General features: G+C 41.4%; 1 protein-coding gene across 1 annotated transcript; it reads left to right on the forward strand.

Annotated features, from left to right (window-relative positions):
* Window positions 1-2,999: 2,999 nt before the first annotated feature.
* Window positions 3,000-14,803, forward strand: ednrba (endothelin receptor Ba). The gene is made up of 8 exons (XM_044133219.1): window positions 3,000-3,274; window positions 4,547-5,018; window positions 7,089-7,201; window positions 8,532-8,736; window positions 9,261-9,410; window positions 10,538-10,671; window positions 10,765-10,873; window positions 11,832-14,803. Exons 2-8 carry the CDS (start codon window positions 4,614-4,616, stop codon window positions 11,964-11,966), a joined length of 1,251 nt encoding a protein of 416 aa, XP_043989154.1. The 5' UTR covers window positions 3,000-3,274; window positions 4,547-4,613; the 3' UTR covers window positions 11,967-14,803.
* Window positions 14,804-15,094: the final 291 nt, after the last annotated feature.

The following is a 15,094-nucleotide window of genomic DNA, read 5'->3' on the forward strand; positions in this document are numbered from 1 at the left end:
ATTTTTTTTAAATGGCGGGGTGAAATGTGTCGGCTTAAAATAGAGGAAACAATTAACAAACTGTTAGCTGTTAGCTGGTTTGGGAATTTTAGGATCCCCTAAAAAAAAAAAGAAAAGAAAAAAAAAAAGGTGTTTCCATGCAAAAGCGGGACAAAAGCAGTTGTAAACTTTTCCGCTTTATACGGGGACTTAAAACGTAATTTAAAATCTGCACAGAACTCCCTGGCTTTGATTTAAAAAAAAATCCTCCTGCGTGTCAAGCGTCCGTTACACGCAGTCCAGGTCCTGGAGCTAAATTCTGCTTCTACGTCATTAGTTAGCTGACCATTATTACACGATCCAGTTATTTTTATTGGACGAGTGAAAACAGGGACACAGCTGCATAACCTCTGGTGCATCGTGACTCGCTGTCCCGGCCAAATCCACTCAGTGCACATTTTGGAGGGCTGTTATGTTGTTTTTAATCCAGTCTCTTTTAAGATTAACAAATTGGAAAGCTGCTTCATTATTTGGAAAAACTTGTCCAGGTTTTTCTAGACACTGTTGTCTAGAAAGATTTTGATGTGTACTCATCAAAATCTTTTTCAGAAAACTTTGCAGTGCAGTCATTTTTCCTGCAGGTCGGTGCCTGTCGTCACAGATATGTGTTTTAACACCTGGCAACATTATACAGTTTGTGCTAGAGGTTTATTCCCCCAAAAGTTATCAGGTGGAACTTACCAGAATTTCCTGGTACTCTCCAGGAACTTTAAAATCACTTCTTCCGGGTTCTTTAATGGAACCCGGAAGATACAAGATATTCACGTGTACGTTTCTTGGAACTTTCACAAAACTTTAAAGCTACTTTCTTGTTGCTTTCATAGACTTCACAAAGTAGTTTCCGGTAGATTTCCAAACACTTACTAGACGCTTTCCTAAAATTTACCAAGTGCTTCCCTTGAACGCATGTTCCTGAAAAGTTTTAAGGTTCTTTCATATGATTTACCCTCAGTGGTGCAGCTAAGTACTTCCTGTGGTAGATCCAGACACATTACAGTGTGTTTTTAGAGGGTAAACAGCTGTTAAATGCAGAAAATGTCAGTAGAAATAAAGTTGTCTGCCATCGCTCTGGCGCCCTCCACTAGCGCTGCGCCCATTTCCGTTGCATATAGTGCATTCCCACTTTTTGCGCCACTGTTAATGTTGTACTAAACTTGAAACTTCCATGAACGTTTCAAGAAAGTAATCTCTATGTTCCAGGAAAGTAAGTTCAATGAAAGTACAAGGGGTTTGTGTATTTATTCTGATGCAAATATCCAAAATTATGAAATATACATTGTGTTTCAAGATTTTTCCTTACAGAATCAATGGTTGGCCGACCTACCCTTTGCCATGGCATCCGTGGTCAATTATGGATGTACCTACCATCAAAACAGCAAGTTATTATTGCAGATTGCAGATTTTAAACTTTGGCTTACACTTTTGGTTTTTGGAATATTTTTGTTAGGGTTTACTCTTTTTTATTATTTATTTTAGGAGAGTGATGGAGGTTGCTGCATTCGGAAAGGAAGAAACGAAGGAAGCTGCTGAGATGTTGTCGTGTCCCAGGGTAAAAAAAAACAAACAAAAAAAACTGTATCGACTTTCATTACAGTGCTTCAGGTTAATAATAAAAAAAACCAGTCAGAGACATTTCGCAGACCAGCATCGAGTGACTGTATATATCTGCGTATATATGTCTGTACATCTGCAACAGCATAATCCGCAATTATGTGGATTTCTCCCACATAATTGGAGGAATTCGAGCCTAGTTTCAGTCAATAAAACAAATCAATAACAGTATAGAAATCTTCTTTTCTTAATCTTTTACTTGCAGCAAACATTTGTCCAAAAGTAAATAAATAAATAACTGAAGGTTTTCCAGATAAATACAACTCTGTCAACAGAAGATCATCCACAGTAATCCTTCACGGAGAAGATCATCCACAGTAGCCCGTGATCCTCAGAGCACAGCGATGCGGAGAGACGAGAAACGTACGCTACACCTACAGTACATGCGGTGATTTTGCAAACGAAAAGGTGAAAGAGTGACAGAAAAAAAAAGGAGAAGCCACGCTCCTCCTTGTCAAAGTTCAAGTTCAAAAACGCAGAGACAGGAAGTGAGCGTCACGCTGAGATTTTACCTTTAAGAGAGGAGCCACCGCAAACGCTGCGGGCGGGGAGCGTAATTCAGGAAAAGGGAACAATCCTGAGTGTAATTTTACTCCACGCCATCTGAAAAGAAGAAGAAGGAAAAAAAAACATGAATGCTGGTGTCATAAAGATTGCATGTACAGGAAGACGTTGGGCTGACCTACGGTTTGTCGCCATAAAACGATCTGACTGAAGAACTTCATTGTGATGGTGCAGCAGTGAACATTTTGTGTCACATTTTCTCCCATTACAACCTCAAGCTTTACTGTATTTTGGCGGGAATTAAGACTGAACTGACTAACTTTCACTTTTATACACATATAAAACAAATCTTTTTTACTTAATTTGTTTAGAAAAAAGATTTGTTGCAACAGATCTGAAAAGGTCAAGCTCCTCTTTCTCCCAGTGCTACTATTGTGATCTGTAGAAATGCGCCGCTCCGGTCAAAAACAACCAATCAGAGGCAAGAGGCGGGTCTTAGCGCTGCCGATCAACCTCGTGTATTTGCTCCTAATTGTGTTTCATGGTGGAGAAACAACTTAACTTTACAGGACAACTCTGTATCTTCCATTACAGGTGGCTATGCTAACATCTCTGATGAAAAGAGGGATGAAGATGAATACGGGGTCATGATTGTGAAACGCCTTTCAAAACTTGGGAAGGCTTTTGTCTGGGGTAAAACCGTGACATCCTGAACCCCTGACGCCACTTAAGCTAAAAACCGGTCAGTGTTTTAGGCCACTGCTTCCATGTAAACACACCAACTAACTCATGAACATCCCTCCTGCCTCCGCGGTCCTCCGCCCCCTCCTCTGCATAAGAATGGGAGGGCAGGGATCAAGTCAGGCTCATGAGACTCCGTACTCTGAGACTCGGCGGCCAGAAGCAGAGAGGAGCGACTTGAGGAGCCGCTGGAGCTCGGTACGTTGACGCGGCTCGAAAGGGAGGGTGGCTTCTGTTGGAGATGAACGGAGTGTCGCCGCTGCTGGAACCGCGTCCCTTTCATTCGGGAATCTTTCTCAGTCCTGAGACTGGGAGCCGGGAAAGTCTGATTTGAGAAGGGGAAAGCTTTTGGAGAGCTCCTGCCTCAGTCTGAGGTTAGGTAAGTACAGGCTGGAACAGCAGTGACTGGAAAACATTAGGGAACTGCCTTGTAAAGAAAAGTGTCTGCATTTTGACTTTATCTCGTTTTGTTCAAATCAGCTGCTGTGTTCTCTCCTTTTTTTAAACCACGAAGATTCCATCTGGGCAATTTGCTCTGTCAAGATCAGGGTGAACTCTTTAGCGCACACAAACAAACCAGAATTAGGAGCTAAAGAGGCAGATCAGTGTTAAAAACTCTTCTCTCTCTAAAAGAAGTTTTTGTGCAACAAGGGAATTCCCTCTGCAAACTGACAGGGAACTTATATATATATTTAATTTATCAATAGCTATCAAGTATTTAAAGATTTTGAAAAACATTTAGGTTTTTCAAATATTTTGCCCAAAAGTTTCATCTGAACTGAGTTTTCTCTTGTCATCGTTGTTTCATAAGATACAAAAAAAAAAAGTAGAAGTAGAAGGAAAATGACACGATGAGTTGCTCTTAAAAAAGCCTAACTTAGTATCTTTTTTTAAAGAAGTTATTATTGTCATTAATTTTATTATTCCAACAATCAATCTCAGTATACGGTACAGATTTTTCCAGTTCAGTTTTTTTTTTCCCTTGACTTTTTTTTTTATGTCAAAAACAATTTAGACTCTGATAAAAAAAAAAATTTGTTCTACTTAATCAGTGGGAAAAATGTTTAATGCCACTGTTTGTCTTTGGTCATGTGATAACTCTTTGAGGTCGGAAGGCCTCCCTGCCATCACCCTCATCTCTAAAATCCCCACATACATTATTTCATCTTGGCAAAATGAACAGACCAGGAATATTACTAAGTCTGCTAGAGGTACGAATAATTTTGAGCAAAACTGTACGTATAAGCTTTTGGCAACAAATATTCATAAAAACAAGTTTCACATTCAGAGTAAAGTGTTACTAATGTAATCCTCATGATATATCAATGTTCCAGATATTTATTTTCTCATTCGTCCAACTCAGAGCCCAAATTGTTTGAGCTTTTTAGTCCCTCTGTAGACGCCCCAAGGAGTCTAAATAAATCATCAAACTCTTTTGTTATTCCATGGTTGGTTTGGCTTAGCTCGTTTTGGGCGAGTTTCACAATCCAAGAGAAATTCCAGCCTTGCCTCCAAATATTCTACCTCTCCCTGACATTTTACCAAACGCAGATTGGGATTCCTTCTCTGACAAGCAAACGATTCCTCTGCCTTCCAGAACGTTCTGGCAAGTCGCCGCACAACATTTTCTGCTTCTTCTTTGTGTTTCCAGGAGCACAAAGGAGGAGATAAAGTGGGAGTGTTTCCCGGACAAAAAGGCCGTTCCTAAAACGCCAAAAATGACAACTCGCCTCTGCTTCCTCTTACTGGCCGCTCACATGATGGTTGCGAGCGCGCAGCTGGAGCCAAAGAGCCAAATCCCCCAGGCCCCGCTGTCCGTCACCCAGAGACTCGGGCTGGTCCAGAGGAAAGCCCAGGACCCGGCCAGACCCAACATCACCATGCCGCGCCGCCGCCTGCCGCCCATGTGCACGGGGCCCACGGAAATCCGGGATACGTTCAAGTACATCAACACGGTGGTGTCCTGCCTGGTGTTTGTGGTCGGCATCATTGGCAACTCGACTCTCCTGAGGATAATCTACAAGAACAAGTGCATGCGGAACGGGCCGAACATCCTCATCGGCAGCCTGGCGCTCGGAGACCTGCTGCACATCATCATCGGCATCCCCATCAACGTCTACAAGGTTAGAGATGCTCCACGTGGTTGACCAAGCAGATTTGATGTTCGTTGCGTTTCCATTATAATTGCGCGCAGAGACTTTTCAATATTTTGAAAGTTGAAAATTGTCAATATTGAAAATTGTGTCAAAGTTGCGGTGCTTCCATTAGTTGAGAAATGCAATTAAAATTCTACGTGAATAAGTTTGTTCACACAATAAGTCATTAAAAAGCATCCTCCTGCCACTTCCGGTCGTCTTCTTCATTTCCGTTAATAGTATTGATCACGTGACTTGTGCAATGCAAACAAAGTGTTTCCAATCCAGTGGTTTGTGAAATACGCTCATTTCAATGGAGCTGAAAAATCACCTCAACCACAAAAACATTTTATACAAAAACTTGAGTTTGAATTTGAGTTGTTGTTGTTTTTTGGGGTTTTTTTTTATTTCATTAATCAAATTTATTCTTCTTATTTACGTCATTTTATGGTCAATGGAAACACAGCTATTGAGGTGTTGGAGCGGCAAACTCCTCATAAATGGTAGTGGCTACCTATGCAGCATTTTGGGGAAATTTGTAGTTGACATTTTTACAGAAGAGTTACGATTCAGGGGCAGTTTCTTATTCGTAGGCAACCACCCAGGGCAACATATTGAGGGACGACAGCTTCAGTGCCACCCCTGCTGTCCCGCTCTCTCAACCAGTGGACCTAAAGCAAAGCACCCATTCCAGGGTGGGGGCGGGGGCCAGAAGGGTGGTTAGCCCAGGGCGCCAAACAGGCCAGAACCGGCTCTGTGTGGATTCGACACCATTGAATGACAAACTCAACTTTTGATGAACTTTGCATGCTGTGAGAGCTCCGGCGGAGCAAATAGCTGCTTTTAAACATGTGTAAAACTTTGTCAATATTCCACTATCATAAAAAACAAAACAAACAAAAAGAAGAAAACAAAGATTTCGAAATTGCAGAGTTTTTATCAGATTAGCGCAGTTGAAATTACACGTGAATACATTTATGTCATTAAACAACATGCAGCGCCATCATCCTCCAACCACTTTCTGCCGTCTTCTTCTTCTTCTTCTTCTTTTCCCCCAGTAGTAAGATCCGGTCATTGATCACATGACTCCTGTGATTCGAAAAAAGGGTTTCTGTTGCAGTTTTGTGAAATACACTCATTTCAATACAGCCACAAAAAAAAAACAAAAAAAAAACACCTCATCCTTGAGCAAAAACTTTTTTATCCCAAATAGATGAAGCAAATTTGTTTTTGTAACTCCTATTTGCGTAATCATATGGTCAAAGAAACCGAAGCTACAGATAGTTTAGTTTCCTTCTGGACTCTAAACCCTTCAGCCACACCTATTCCTCTTTATGTCCACATAATGAAGCACACACCAGTGAAAGTGGAGACGTAGTGCGTGTAGAAAGGTGTGTGTGTGTGTGTGCGCGTGTGTGTGTGTGTGTGTGTGTGTGTGTGTGCTCCCTAGTGCTTCTGAAATGTTATTACTCCTCTGGACTCTGAGCCTCTTCATATCCCCCCATGTCTCTCGGCATGTTATTGTGCGTCAGGCTCACTTTGCGAGAGCGAGGGACAAAGAGAGCCGGAGTGTCCGTATATTTGGGTAAGCGGGCAGGCGTGTTAAAACAACTGGTGGTCGCAGTTACATACCGGAGCGTAGACGAGGACCAGACAGGGTGATACGTAGAGAGAGAGCGAGAGAGAGACACATATGATTCCAATTGATTTCCACTCGCATTCCTGTCCCCCATCCAAGAAAAGCTTGAAAGGTTTTGTGTTGTACATGATCCTCTGGGTGATTCTTGAACTCCAGGAGCTCAAACTTCTCATTTGGTTGGAAAGCTGACGGGTCAAAAGTGAGGCGTGCGGGGCCTCGCTGTGTGTGTTTCTTTCTTCTTCTTTTTTTCTTCCTTTATTTTTAAAGACAAGACTGCGATGTTTTACCTGACAAAAACTGTGAGTTCAGGTTTGTGCGCTGGCGGGCAGCCTTGTCCCAGAGCAAACAGGCTATTTGCATCACTCCCTGCCTCGGCTTTAACTCGCTGACCTTCTGCTCGTGTTGCAATCTGTCTGCAGCTCCTGGCGGAGGACTGGCCATTCGGGGTGACTCTGTGCAAGGTTGTGCCGTTTGTCCAGAAGGCGTCCGTGGGGATCACCGTGTTGAGCCTGTGCGCTTTGAGCATCGACAGGTACGCTTGCTCAAAACCCACGCATCACTCAAACACACACTTCCCTCCTGTCATGTTAGCTTCTTTTTCTCTCTTTCCCTTTATTTATTTATTTTTTTATTTAAGCAGTTGGAAACTTAAAATTTCGAAATACAGAGCTGGGGACTGTAGGATTTTGTCGCATTTCGACACACATTTGGATATTTCTTCGACTGACCCAACACAAAGTGTACAATGGCAAAATCTGTGATTTTTATTCAACGCTCCATAGTCTGATACCTCTAAACAAGACTCCCAGCAAACAACTACAGTTAGCAGATGTTAGCACCCTTCTGTGTGTAATTCAATCTCAGTGTCCAGCTGTTGTGGGGAGGCCTGGAAGTTTCGTTAAGACAAGTAAAGTCAAGTTTATTTGTATAGCACATGGTTAAAGCCACACCCCTGGAGAAGGGGCTTTGGAGAACCAAGCAACTTCACGAAGACCAGGGAACACGGCAGACATGAAGTCTAAATCGGGGCTAATCCATCTGAAGGTGCACACACCTGCAGACCTACTGAGACATGGCCGCCTGCCTACACTTACAGGTCCTGTAAGGCGAGAACCCAAACGTCTAGAGGAGTTTCAGAGACTCAAAGCGAATATGGCCATTCTGAATGAGTGAAGAAGAGACTCAAATTGAAGTTTTTAGCCTACTTACAAAATGTCTAGTGGAAAACTAACACACAATCATCCCCCACAGTGAAGCCTGGTGGTGGCAGTGTTGTGTTGTAGGGATGTTTGGTAAGCTGAACCTGGGGAGGAGAGACTAGTCCAGTGGAATAGTTGAGGTCACTGTGTCGCCTATCGGAATGGTCCAATCAGACTTGACATCTATCTCTAACTGAGAATGGGACTTGTTGTAATTAGAGATGCATCGGACCTGAGATTGATATTTGTGTCGGCTCTGATATTGAAAAATGTTCGATCGGGTATTGGTAGCAATGTCTCCGATCCATAACATTCAGTCTCATTCTATGCTTTGTGCTCTGAGTGACGTCATGCTTTATTAAAAAAAAAAAGTTTTGAGTCAGTCCAGCTGTTTATCTGTATCAGCCGGTACTAAGCCTCAGATATCTGTATAAGTATCGGAAGTGAAAAAGGGGATCGGTCCATTCCTGGCAGTACCGTATGACAAAAGCGGAGAAAGGTTGAAGGAGTGCAAATGCTTTCGCGAGGCGTTGCATTGGAAGCGAACTGCATGCCGGATCCAAACCAAACACTAAATCACATTGTGTTTTTTTTTACCCCCCCAACCATTTGTTTGCCTAAATCTGACTTGTTTAAGGATCACACGCCTCTTTGGGTTTCCAGGTATCGTGCCGTGGTCTCCTGGAGCCGCATCAAAGGCATCGGCGTTCCGAAGTGGATGGCCATCGAGATCGCCCTCATCTGGATCTTATCCGTCATCCTGGCCGTTCCAGAGGCAATAGCCTTCGACATGATCACCATGGACTACAAAGGGGAGCAGCTGAGGATCTGTCTGCTGCACCCCATGCAGAAGACGGACTTCATGAGGGTGAGCTGAGACACTCCGACTCTCTTCTTCTTCTTCTTCTTTCCGTCTGAAAGGAGAAACGGTGCGTGTTGACTCAGCCGCGGACGCAGCAAAAACGCAAGTGTGCGAAGGTTCATATCTGCATGCTGTGTGCAAATACGAAAGCTTTCTTAGCAGAGCGGCGCACTTAGAGTCACAGCATGACGCCTGGAAGAGGGAGGCTGGAAAGAGTTCATGGATGATGAAATAATTCACACCCCAGATGAGAGATTGCTTGTTTTTCCTTTGCATGACGTTCCCCTTACTAAAATGTAACAACATGACCTCCGCGTATTGCCACTGATAAATCAGCGTTTGGTAAAAGGATGTCCTGCACAACGCCAAACCCACCCGTGAATTTCCCCCTCCCCTCCGGCGAAGGTTCAGGCGGCGGCTACGCTCCAGTAAATCAGCTTCTTACATGCTTTATCTCCAGCTCAGAGCGCTCCCACACAGATGTTTGAACGTAATCCAACGCGGCCCCTTTGTTCTTCTTTTTTGTGCAGTTTTATAAATCAGCAAAGGACTGGTGGCTGTTCAGCGCATATTTCTGCTTGCCGTTGGCCTGCACGGCCATCTTCTACACCCTGATGACCTGCGAGATGCTGAGGAAGAAGAACGGGGTGCAGATCGCCCTTAGCGACCACATCAAACAGGTCAGAGAACACGGAGTTGCACAGGTGAAAGGTAACAGCAACACTTTGTTTTACTTAGCCTTTCATAGAGAGACAAAAATGTGGGTGTCATATTTTCACCGTGTTATTCATGCATTTATAAATATATCACTCAAGCTAAATATTTAGTTTACAAACTATATATTTAGCTCTCAAATTGAATATTTTGTTAGGAAGATAATTATTTACTTTACAAATTAATATTTAGTTCCTAACTAAATGTTTAAGTCAGAGCTAATTATTTTGTTTTCAAACTAAAGGTTTAGTTTCAAGTTTCAACCGAAATATTTGAAACTAAACATTTAGTTTGAAAACCCCAGCTTTTATTTTGCTACATGTTTCCGCTTATTGGCAATATAATTTGCATACAAGCTAAATATTTAGCCAGCAACCTAAACGGTCAGTTAGCAAGTTCAATATTTAGTTTCAAAATTAAATACTTAGCTAGATAAATAAATCTAATAAAGTTGGCAAAATAAATGGTTAGTTTGAAAGCTAAATATTTAGCTCACACCCAAACTGAAGACCCTTAAACACTGAATTTGGAACAAAATATTTAGTCTTCAAACTAAATATTTGGCTTCCTAACTAAATATTTAGTTTGTGAACAATTTTTTTTTAGTTTGGAACTCTGATATTAATAAATGTATGAACAATAAATTTCACCAAATGTATGAATAATTATTAAGAATTATTATTCTTTCACCAAGAATACTTGGTGAAAATATAACTTTGGAAACTGAACTCCCACATTGTCTTCTCTGTGACCGACTAAATAATATTAAATTCGCCATTAAACTTTTCACTGTGTAACAGTAACATCAGATACCTACAATCCTGCTTTCAAATTCAGCTGGCGTCAATAACGGAGCAACAGAAATAAATCTTCCGTACTAAATGTAATCAACGCCTTAAAAAGCTCCAGAATAACAGGTTTTTTATTTCTTTTGGGGGGTTTTTGTGTTTGTTTTGTAGTCAACTTGATCTGAAATGACGGCAAATTTATGGGAGAACAGCATGTTTCTCTGTGATGCATAACTCCACAGAGGCGCAGTCACGACCAGGCCAAGTCATGATGGATGTGTGTGTGTGTGTGTTTTTGTAATCAGCGGAGGGAGGTGGCCAAGACAGTGTTCTGTCTGGTTCTGGTGTTCGCTCTGTGCTGGCTTCCTCTCCACCTGAGCCGCATCCTGAAGCTCACCATCTACGACGAGAAGGACCCGAACCGCTGCGAGCTGCTCAGGTACGGAACGGGGAAAACACATTTACTCAGGCCACAGCTTGCCAAAGAAAATACTATGAAACACTGAGGCGTGGCATCTGTACTTTTTAACAGTTTCTTTTTGGTGCTGGACTACATTGGCATCAACATGGCTTCTGTCAACTCCTGCATTAACCCCATCGCCCTGTACATGGTCAGCAAGCGCTTCAAGAACTGCTTCAGGGTAAGACCAGCCTTTGTCGTGCAAAATGTGAATTTTGCACTTTTCTGTACATCCTTTTAGAGTTCTACTGCTTCCTAAAAAAAAAAAACTAAAAAAAAAACTTCCATAGCACTTAAGAAAAACGCACCCAGCAGTATTTTGGCAATAAGTTCATGTTTGTTGGTGTGCGGAGAACGACGCATTTCAAAAACCTGCGGAAACCCCGGCCCGTCACCTAGCAACCCAAACCGAGTTCCAGCACGTCTGGTCAGCTGGTTTTTCCCGCTGTACAATGGCTGCTGGAAACCTCAAGCGTTTTTGTTGTCGACTTACTATTCAGAAGCAACTTGCTGAGTTCTTGTTGGTTGTGCAGGAGGCTCCAATTCTACTTTTCAAAAGAGCTCAAAATAGACAGAACTGACCGGACTAAACTGTCATTATCCAAGAATGAATTTGTAAAAAAAAAAAAAAAAAAAAACCCAAATCTAATGAACTTGTTTTGTATCATCTACAGTCCTATTCTAAGTTGTTTAAGGAAATATTATAGTTCAACTTTGACAGACATGTATATACATTTTCACCGTGTCAATTTGATTCAAGTCAATTTGGTTTATTTACATAGCTCTAATTCACCACATGTCATCTCAAGACACTTTACATTAAAGTAAATCCAATCATGTACACATTCCAACTGATCTTTGTTATGAAACAATGCGGCTAAGCTTAGTTTATTGCTTAAAAAACGGTTTCTCTTTCTAAGGACGCACAGCAGATTTTGCTTTCAGGTCGAGTCAAGTCACTGTACTTTGTGTTCTTCTGTCATATTAAAGTTTGTGGTTTTAGCGTGGCAAAATGTCAACAAGTCAAAGGGCTATTTGTTGCGACGCACTTGGCACTTTGGTAAAAACATTATGTGCATAAAATTGCTGAAAGTGTGGAATTCTTTTCCGTTAAATTCCCCCCCTTTCTTTGGTTCCAGTCCTGTCTGTGCTGCTGGTGCCTACCTGCTGAAATGCTGATGGACGAGAAGCAGTCGTGTATGAAGCTCAAAGTCACCGAGCGATCCTCCGAGCAGAGCCACTCCCGCATCACCAACAAGTCCAGCACCGCCTGAGGAGTTAGGAAGGCGCAGCTTGAGGCGGGGACGAGGACCCAAAACCAAAACGACGAGAAAGCAAGAAAAACAAATTCGATGTACGACTGAGTGAACGAGGCCGAATTCTTTTCTCCTGGAAGGTGTCATACGAGTGCCCCAGATGCGCCTGCACAGAAACTCACTCTTTATCCGGAAAGAGATGGGAGCGGAGAATCAGCAAATTCCAAAAACTCCACTCCGGGTTATGTGTTTCATATTTTTTTAAAAGCTGGAGCCAATGTTAGAAAAAATAAGAAAAGAGAAAAAAAACGGTAAGCTTGAAGAGTGTTGCTCTGAAAAGGGTTAAAGGTCATCCCACTGCAACAGCAAATCAAACCCGCAGTCTGGAAGGAGACTGTAACTTTGACTCAATGAATCTCCCCGTATGGACAGTTGTATGTTTGTTGCAGACGCTCTACGGTGGCTCTGAGGCTGCTGTTGTTCATGTGATGTGTATCCAGTTAAGTGAATGTATGTGTTAATCATCTTGCATGCTTTGCATACTTACTGCAAGGGGTGTAACGGGATCGCAGCACAAGCTCTTGCAATATTGAACCGACATCTGGTTGCTGTTTGTCTCTGATTATGTCTGTTGAAGTAAGAGTAAGATATTCTTCTGAGGACTTTTAACCTGGCGCTTTGTTTCTCTTATTTTTTGCGCCTCTTATTTTGAAGTAAAGAAGGAAGTAGTTGTCGGGTTGTGTTGACAGAGCCAACTGTCAAAAACCTCCTCATCTTAGGACAAAAATCTTTTGGCAAAAAGGTGCTTTTTAAAAAAATAAAATAAAATAAGACTGGTCCGTTTTCATTCAGCAAAATTATTTTTATAATTCCAATTCACACAATTTTATGGCCAATGGAAACACAGGTACTAACACTCTTTGGTGTAGAGGCCGTTAAAGAGTAACATATTCTCAAACATAGTTATTTTCAGTGTCAGCAGATGTGTTTCTATTGCAAATATGTGCAAAACTTTGTCAATATTCAGCCAACGATGAAAAAACACAATTTCTCAATTGTGACATTTCCATTAAATAAGAAGCACGATTAAAATCATACATGAATAAATTTGTTCACATGAGAAGTCATTAAAAAGACATGCCACACCATTATCCTCCAACTACTTCCTGTCGTCTTCTTTGTGGTTTTCGCCAGTAGTAACATCCGATTGTTGATCATGTGACCTGTGTGATGCAAAAAAGTGTTTCAATTGCAGTTTTGCAAAATAATACAATATTGACACAAAACTAAACAGAAAACACATCAACCTGGTGGCAAAACTTTGTGTTGAAAATTTTTTTTATTTTTTAAAAAATTGCTTTGTTTTCATTTTTGATACGTCAAATTGCACAATTATAAGAAAAAAATGGAAACACAGCTAGTAAGGCGAAAGAATTTATGTTAATTTTCTATATGTCTAGACAGAGCTGTAGTTCATTTAGGCAGTGAGAGAGTGCAAGTGTTCTAGCAAACACCAGGAAGGCCGGACATATTGCAGTAAAGTTGCTCTATTTTAATCGTTGAGCTTTCTGGCTGCTCTTTGTCATGTTTTGTAAACTTCAGAGTTAATGTAACAATCACACGCAATACTTAAAAAGCAGGAAAACCTTTTTTTACAGGAACTCTTCTTTGATGCACACAGTGTGACATCACCACTGCCCTTATTATAAACCTCTCAAAGCAAGAGAGGCAGAGGCAATTGTGTTTAAATCGTATTTTAAAACTCTTTCGTACATATCTAAATCAAACATGGTTTGATTGGTTGAAACTGGAGTGGGTATTTCTACCTTGAACAGAGATTCTTTGACAGGTTCAAGAAACCTTTGCGGTGTTGTTTTTGGCTTCAGCTTCCACTAAGCTTTGACATTGCGCATTATGTGTAAGCAAATCAAAACTCGACTGAGTTATTTCACAAACGTTTCCAGATTCCTTGTTACAGAAACTCCCCAAAGATTGAACGGATCGCTGGACTCCAGATGTGGACAATTACAGCGGAAGCATCAACTCTTCAGAATCAAACGGGTCAGAGAAGGATCGCCGAGCCTCTGGAGTGTGTGCGCGGGTTGTTTGGTACTAAATAGTAAGCACATCTATAATTACACGCATCTAGCACCGCTGAGATCTCTTCCCCTTTATTCTGTGTGTGAGATAAAAACTGGGCTTTCTTAGGTCACCCAAAAATATGTAGCTTCACAAACTAGCTAGTTTGCAAAGCTACTAGCTAACTAATTGGAGTTGGCTAACTAGTTGTAGCTAGCTTGTAGCTAGCTTGTAGCGTTACAACGCATCAAAAGATTTGTTCTTTGTTCTGTTCTTGCTCAATTTTTTAAAATCTGAAAGTATTTCTTGTTTTAACGATGGTCACATTGGTTTGCATGTTGTGCCACGGTTGAAAGATTTTCTGTCACTTAATTTTTTTTTTTGATCCACTTATTATTCTATTTTTTGACCAAATGAGTTGTTTATAAATAAAACCAGCTGATCAGCATCTCCAAAGCCGACACGTGACTCAGACTGCAACAAAAAATGCAACAACCTAAGGTCTTTTTCAGAATAACGCAGTCATTTTGAAATGGAAAATAAAAACAATCTTCTCTCGTTTGCCACATTAGTGCTTTAAACTTGTATTTTCTCACTGGTTCTTAGACTACTGAAGTCGTGTTTTTCTGTGCAGTGGCTTCAATTGATGGCCGGCCTTGCTTTTTCTATAATCTTGTCTGACTCATTACCTTCGTTGGTATGTGGTGACGTACAGATTTTCTTCCAACACATAAAATAATAACAATAATAAAAATAAAAAAGACGCTGTTATGAAAGAGACCCTGTGATTTTTGTAAAATTAATCAATATGTGATGAGATGGATGGTAATTATTGCTTACAGCATTATATACATGTGTCTGTCTTTGACTGTGTTCTTTATGGAAGCTGGTATGTGTGCGTGTGCTGGTGTGGGTGTGTGTGTGTGTGTGTGTGTGTGTGCGTGTGTGTGTGTGTGTGTGTGTGTGTGTAATGTTTTGTGCTGGTCTCTGACACATGTGACAGCTGTCACATTTTAGTCAAGACCAAGCAACAGAACCATTACTGTGACACACACACACACACACCC

This window comes from Gambusia affinis, linkage group LG12, assembly GCF_019740435.1.
Source record: "Gambusia affinis linkage group LG12, SWU_Gaff_1.0, whole genome shotgun sequence".
In the NCBI taxonomy this organism is placed as follows: domain Eukaryota; kingdom Metazoa; phylum Chordata; class Actinopteri; order Cyprinodontiformes; family Poeciliidae; genus Gambusia; species Gambusia affinis.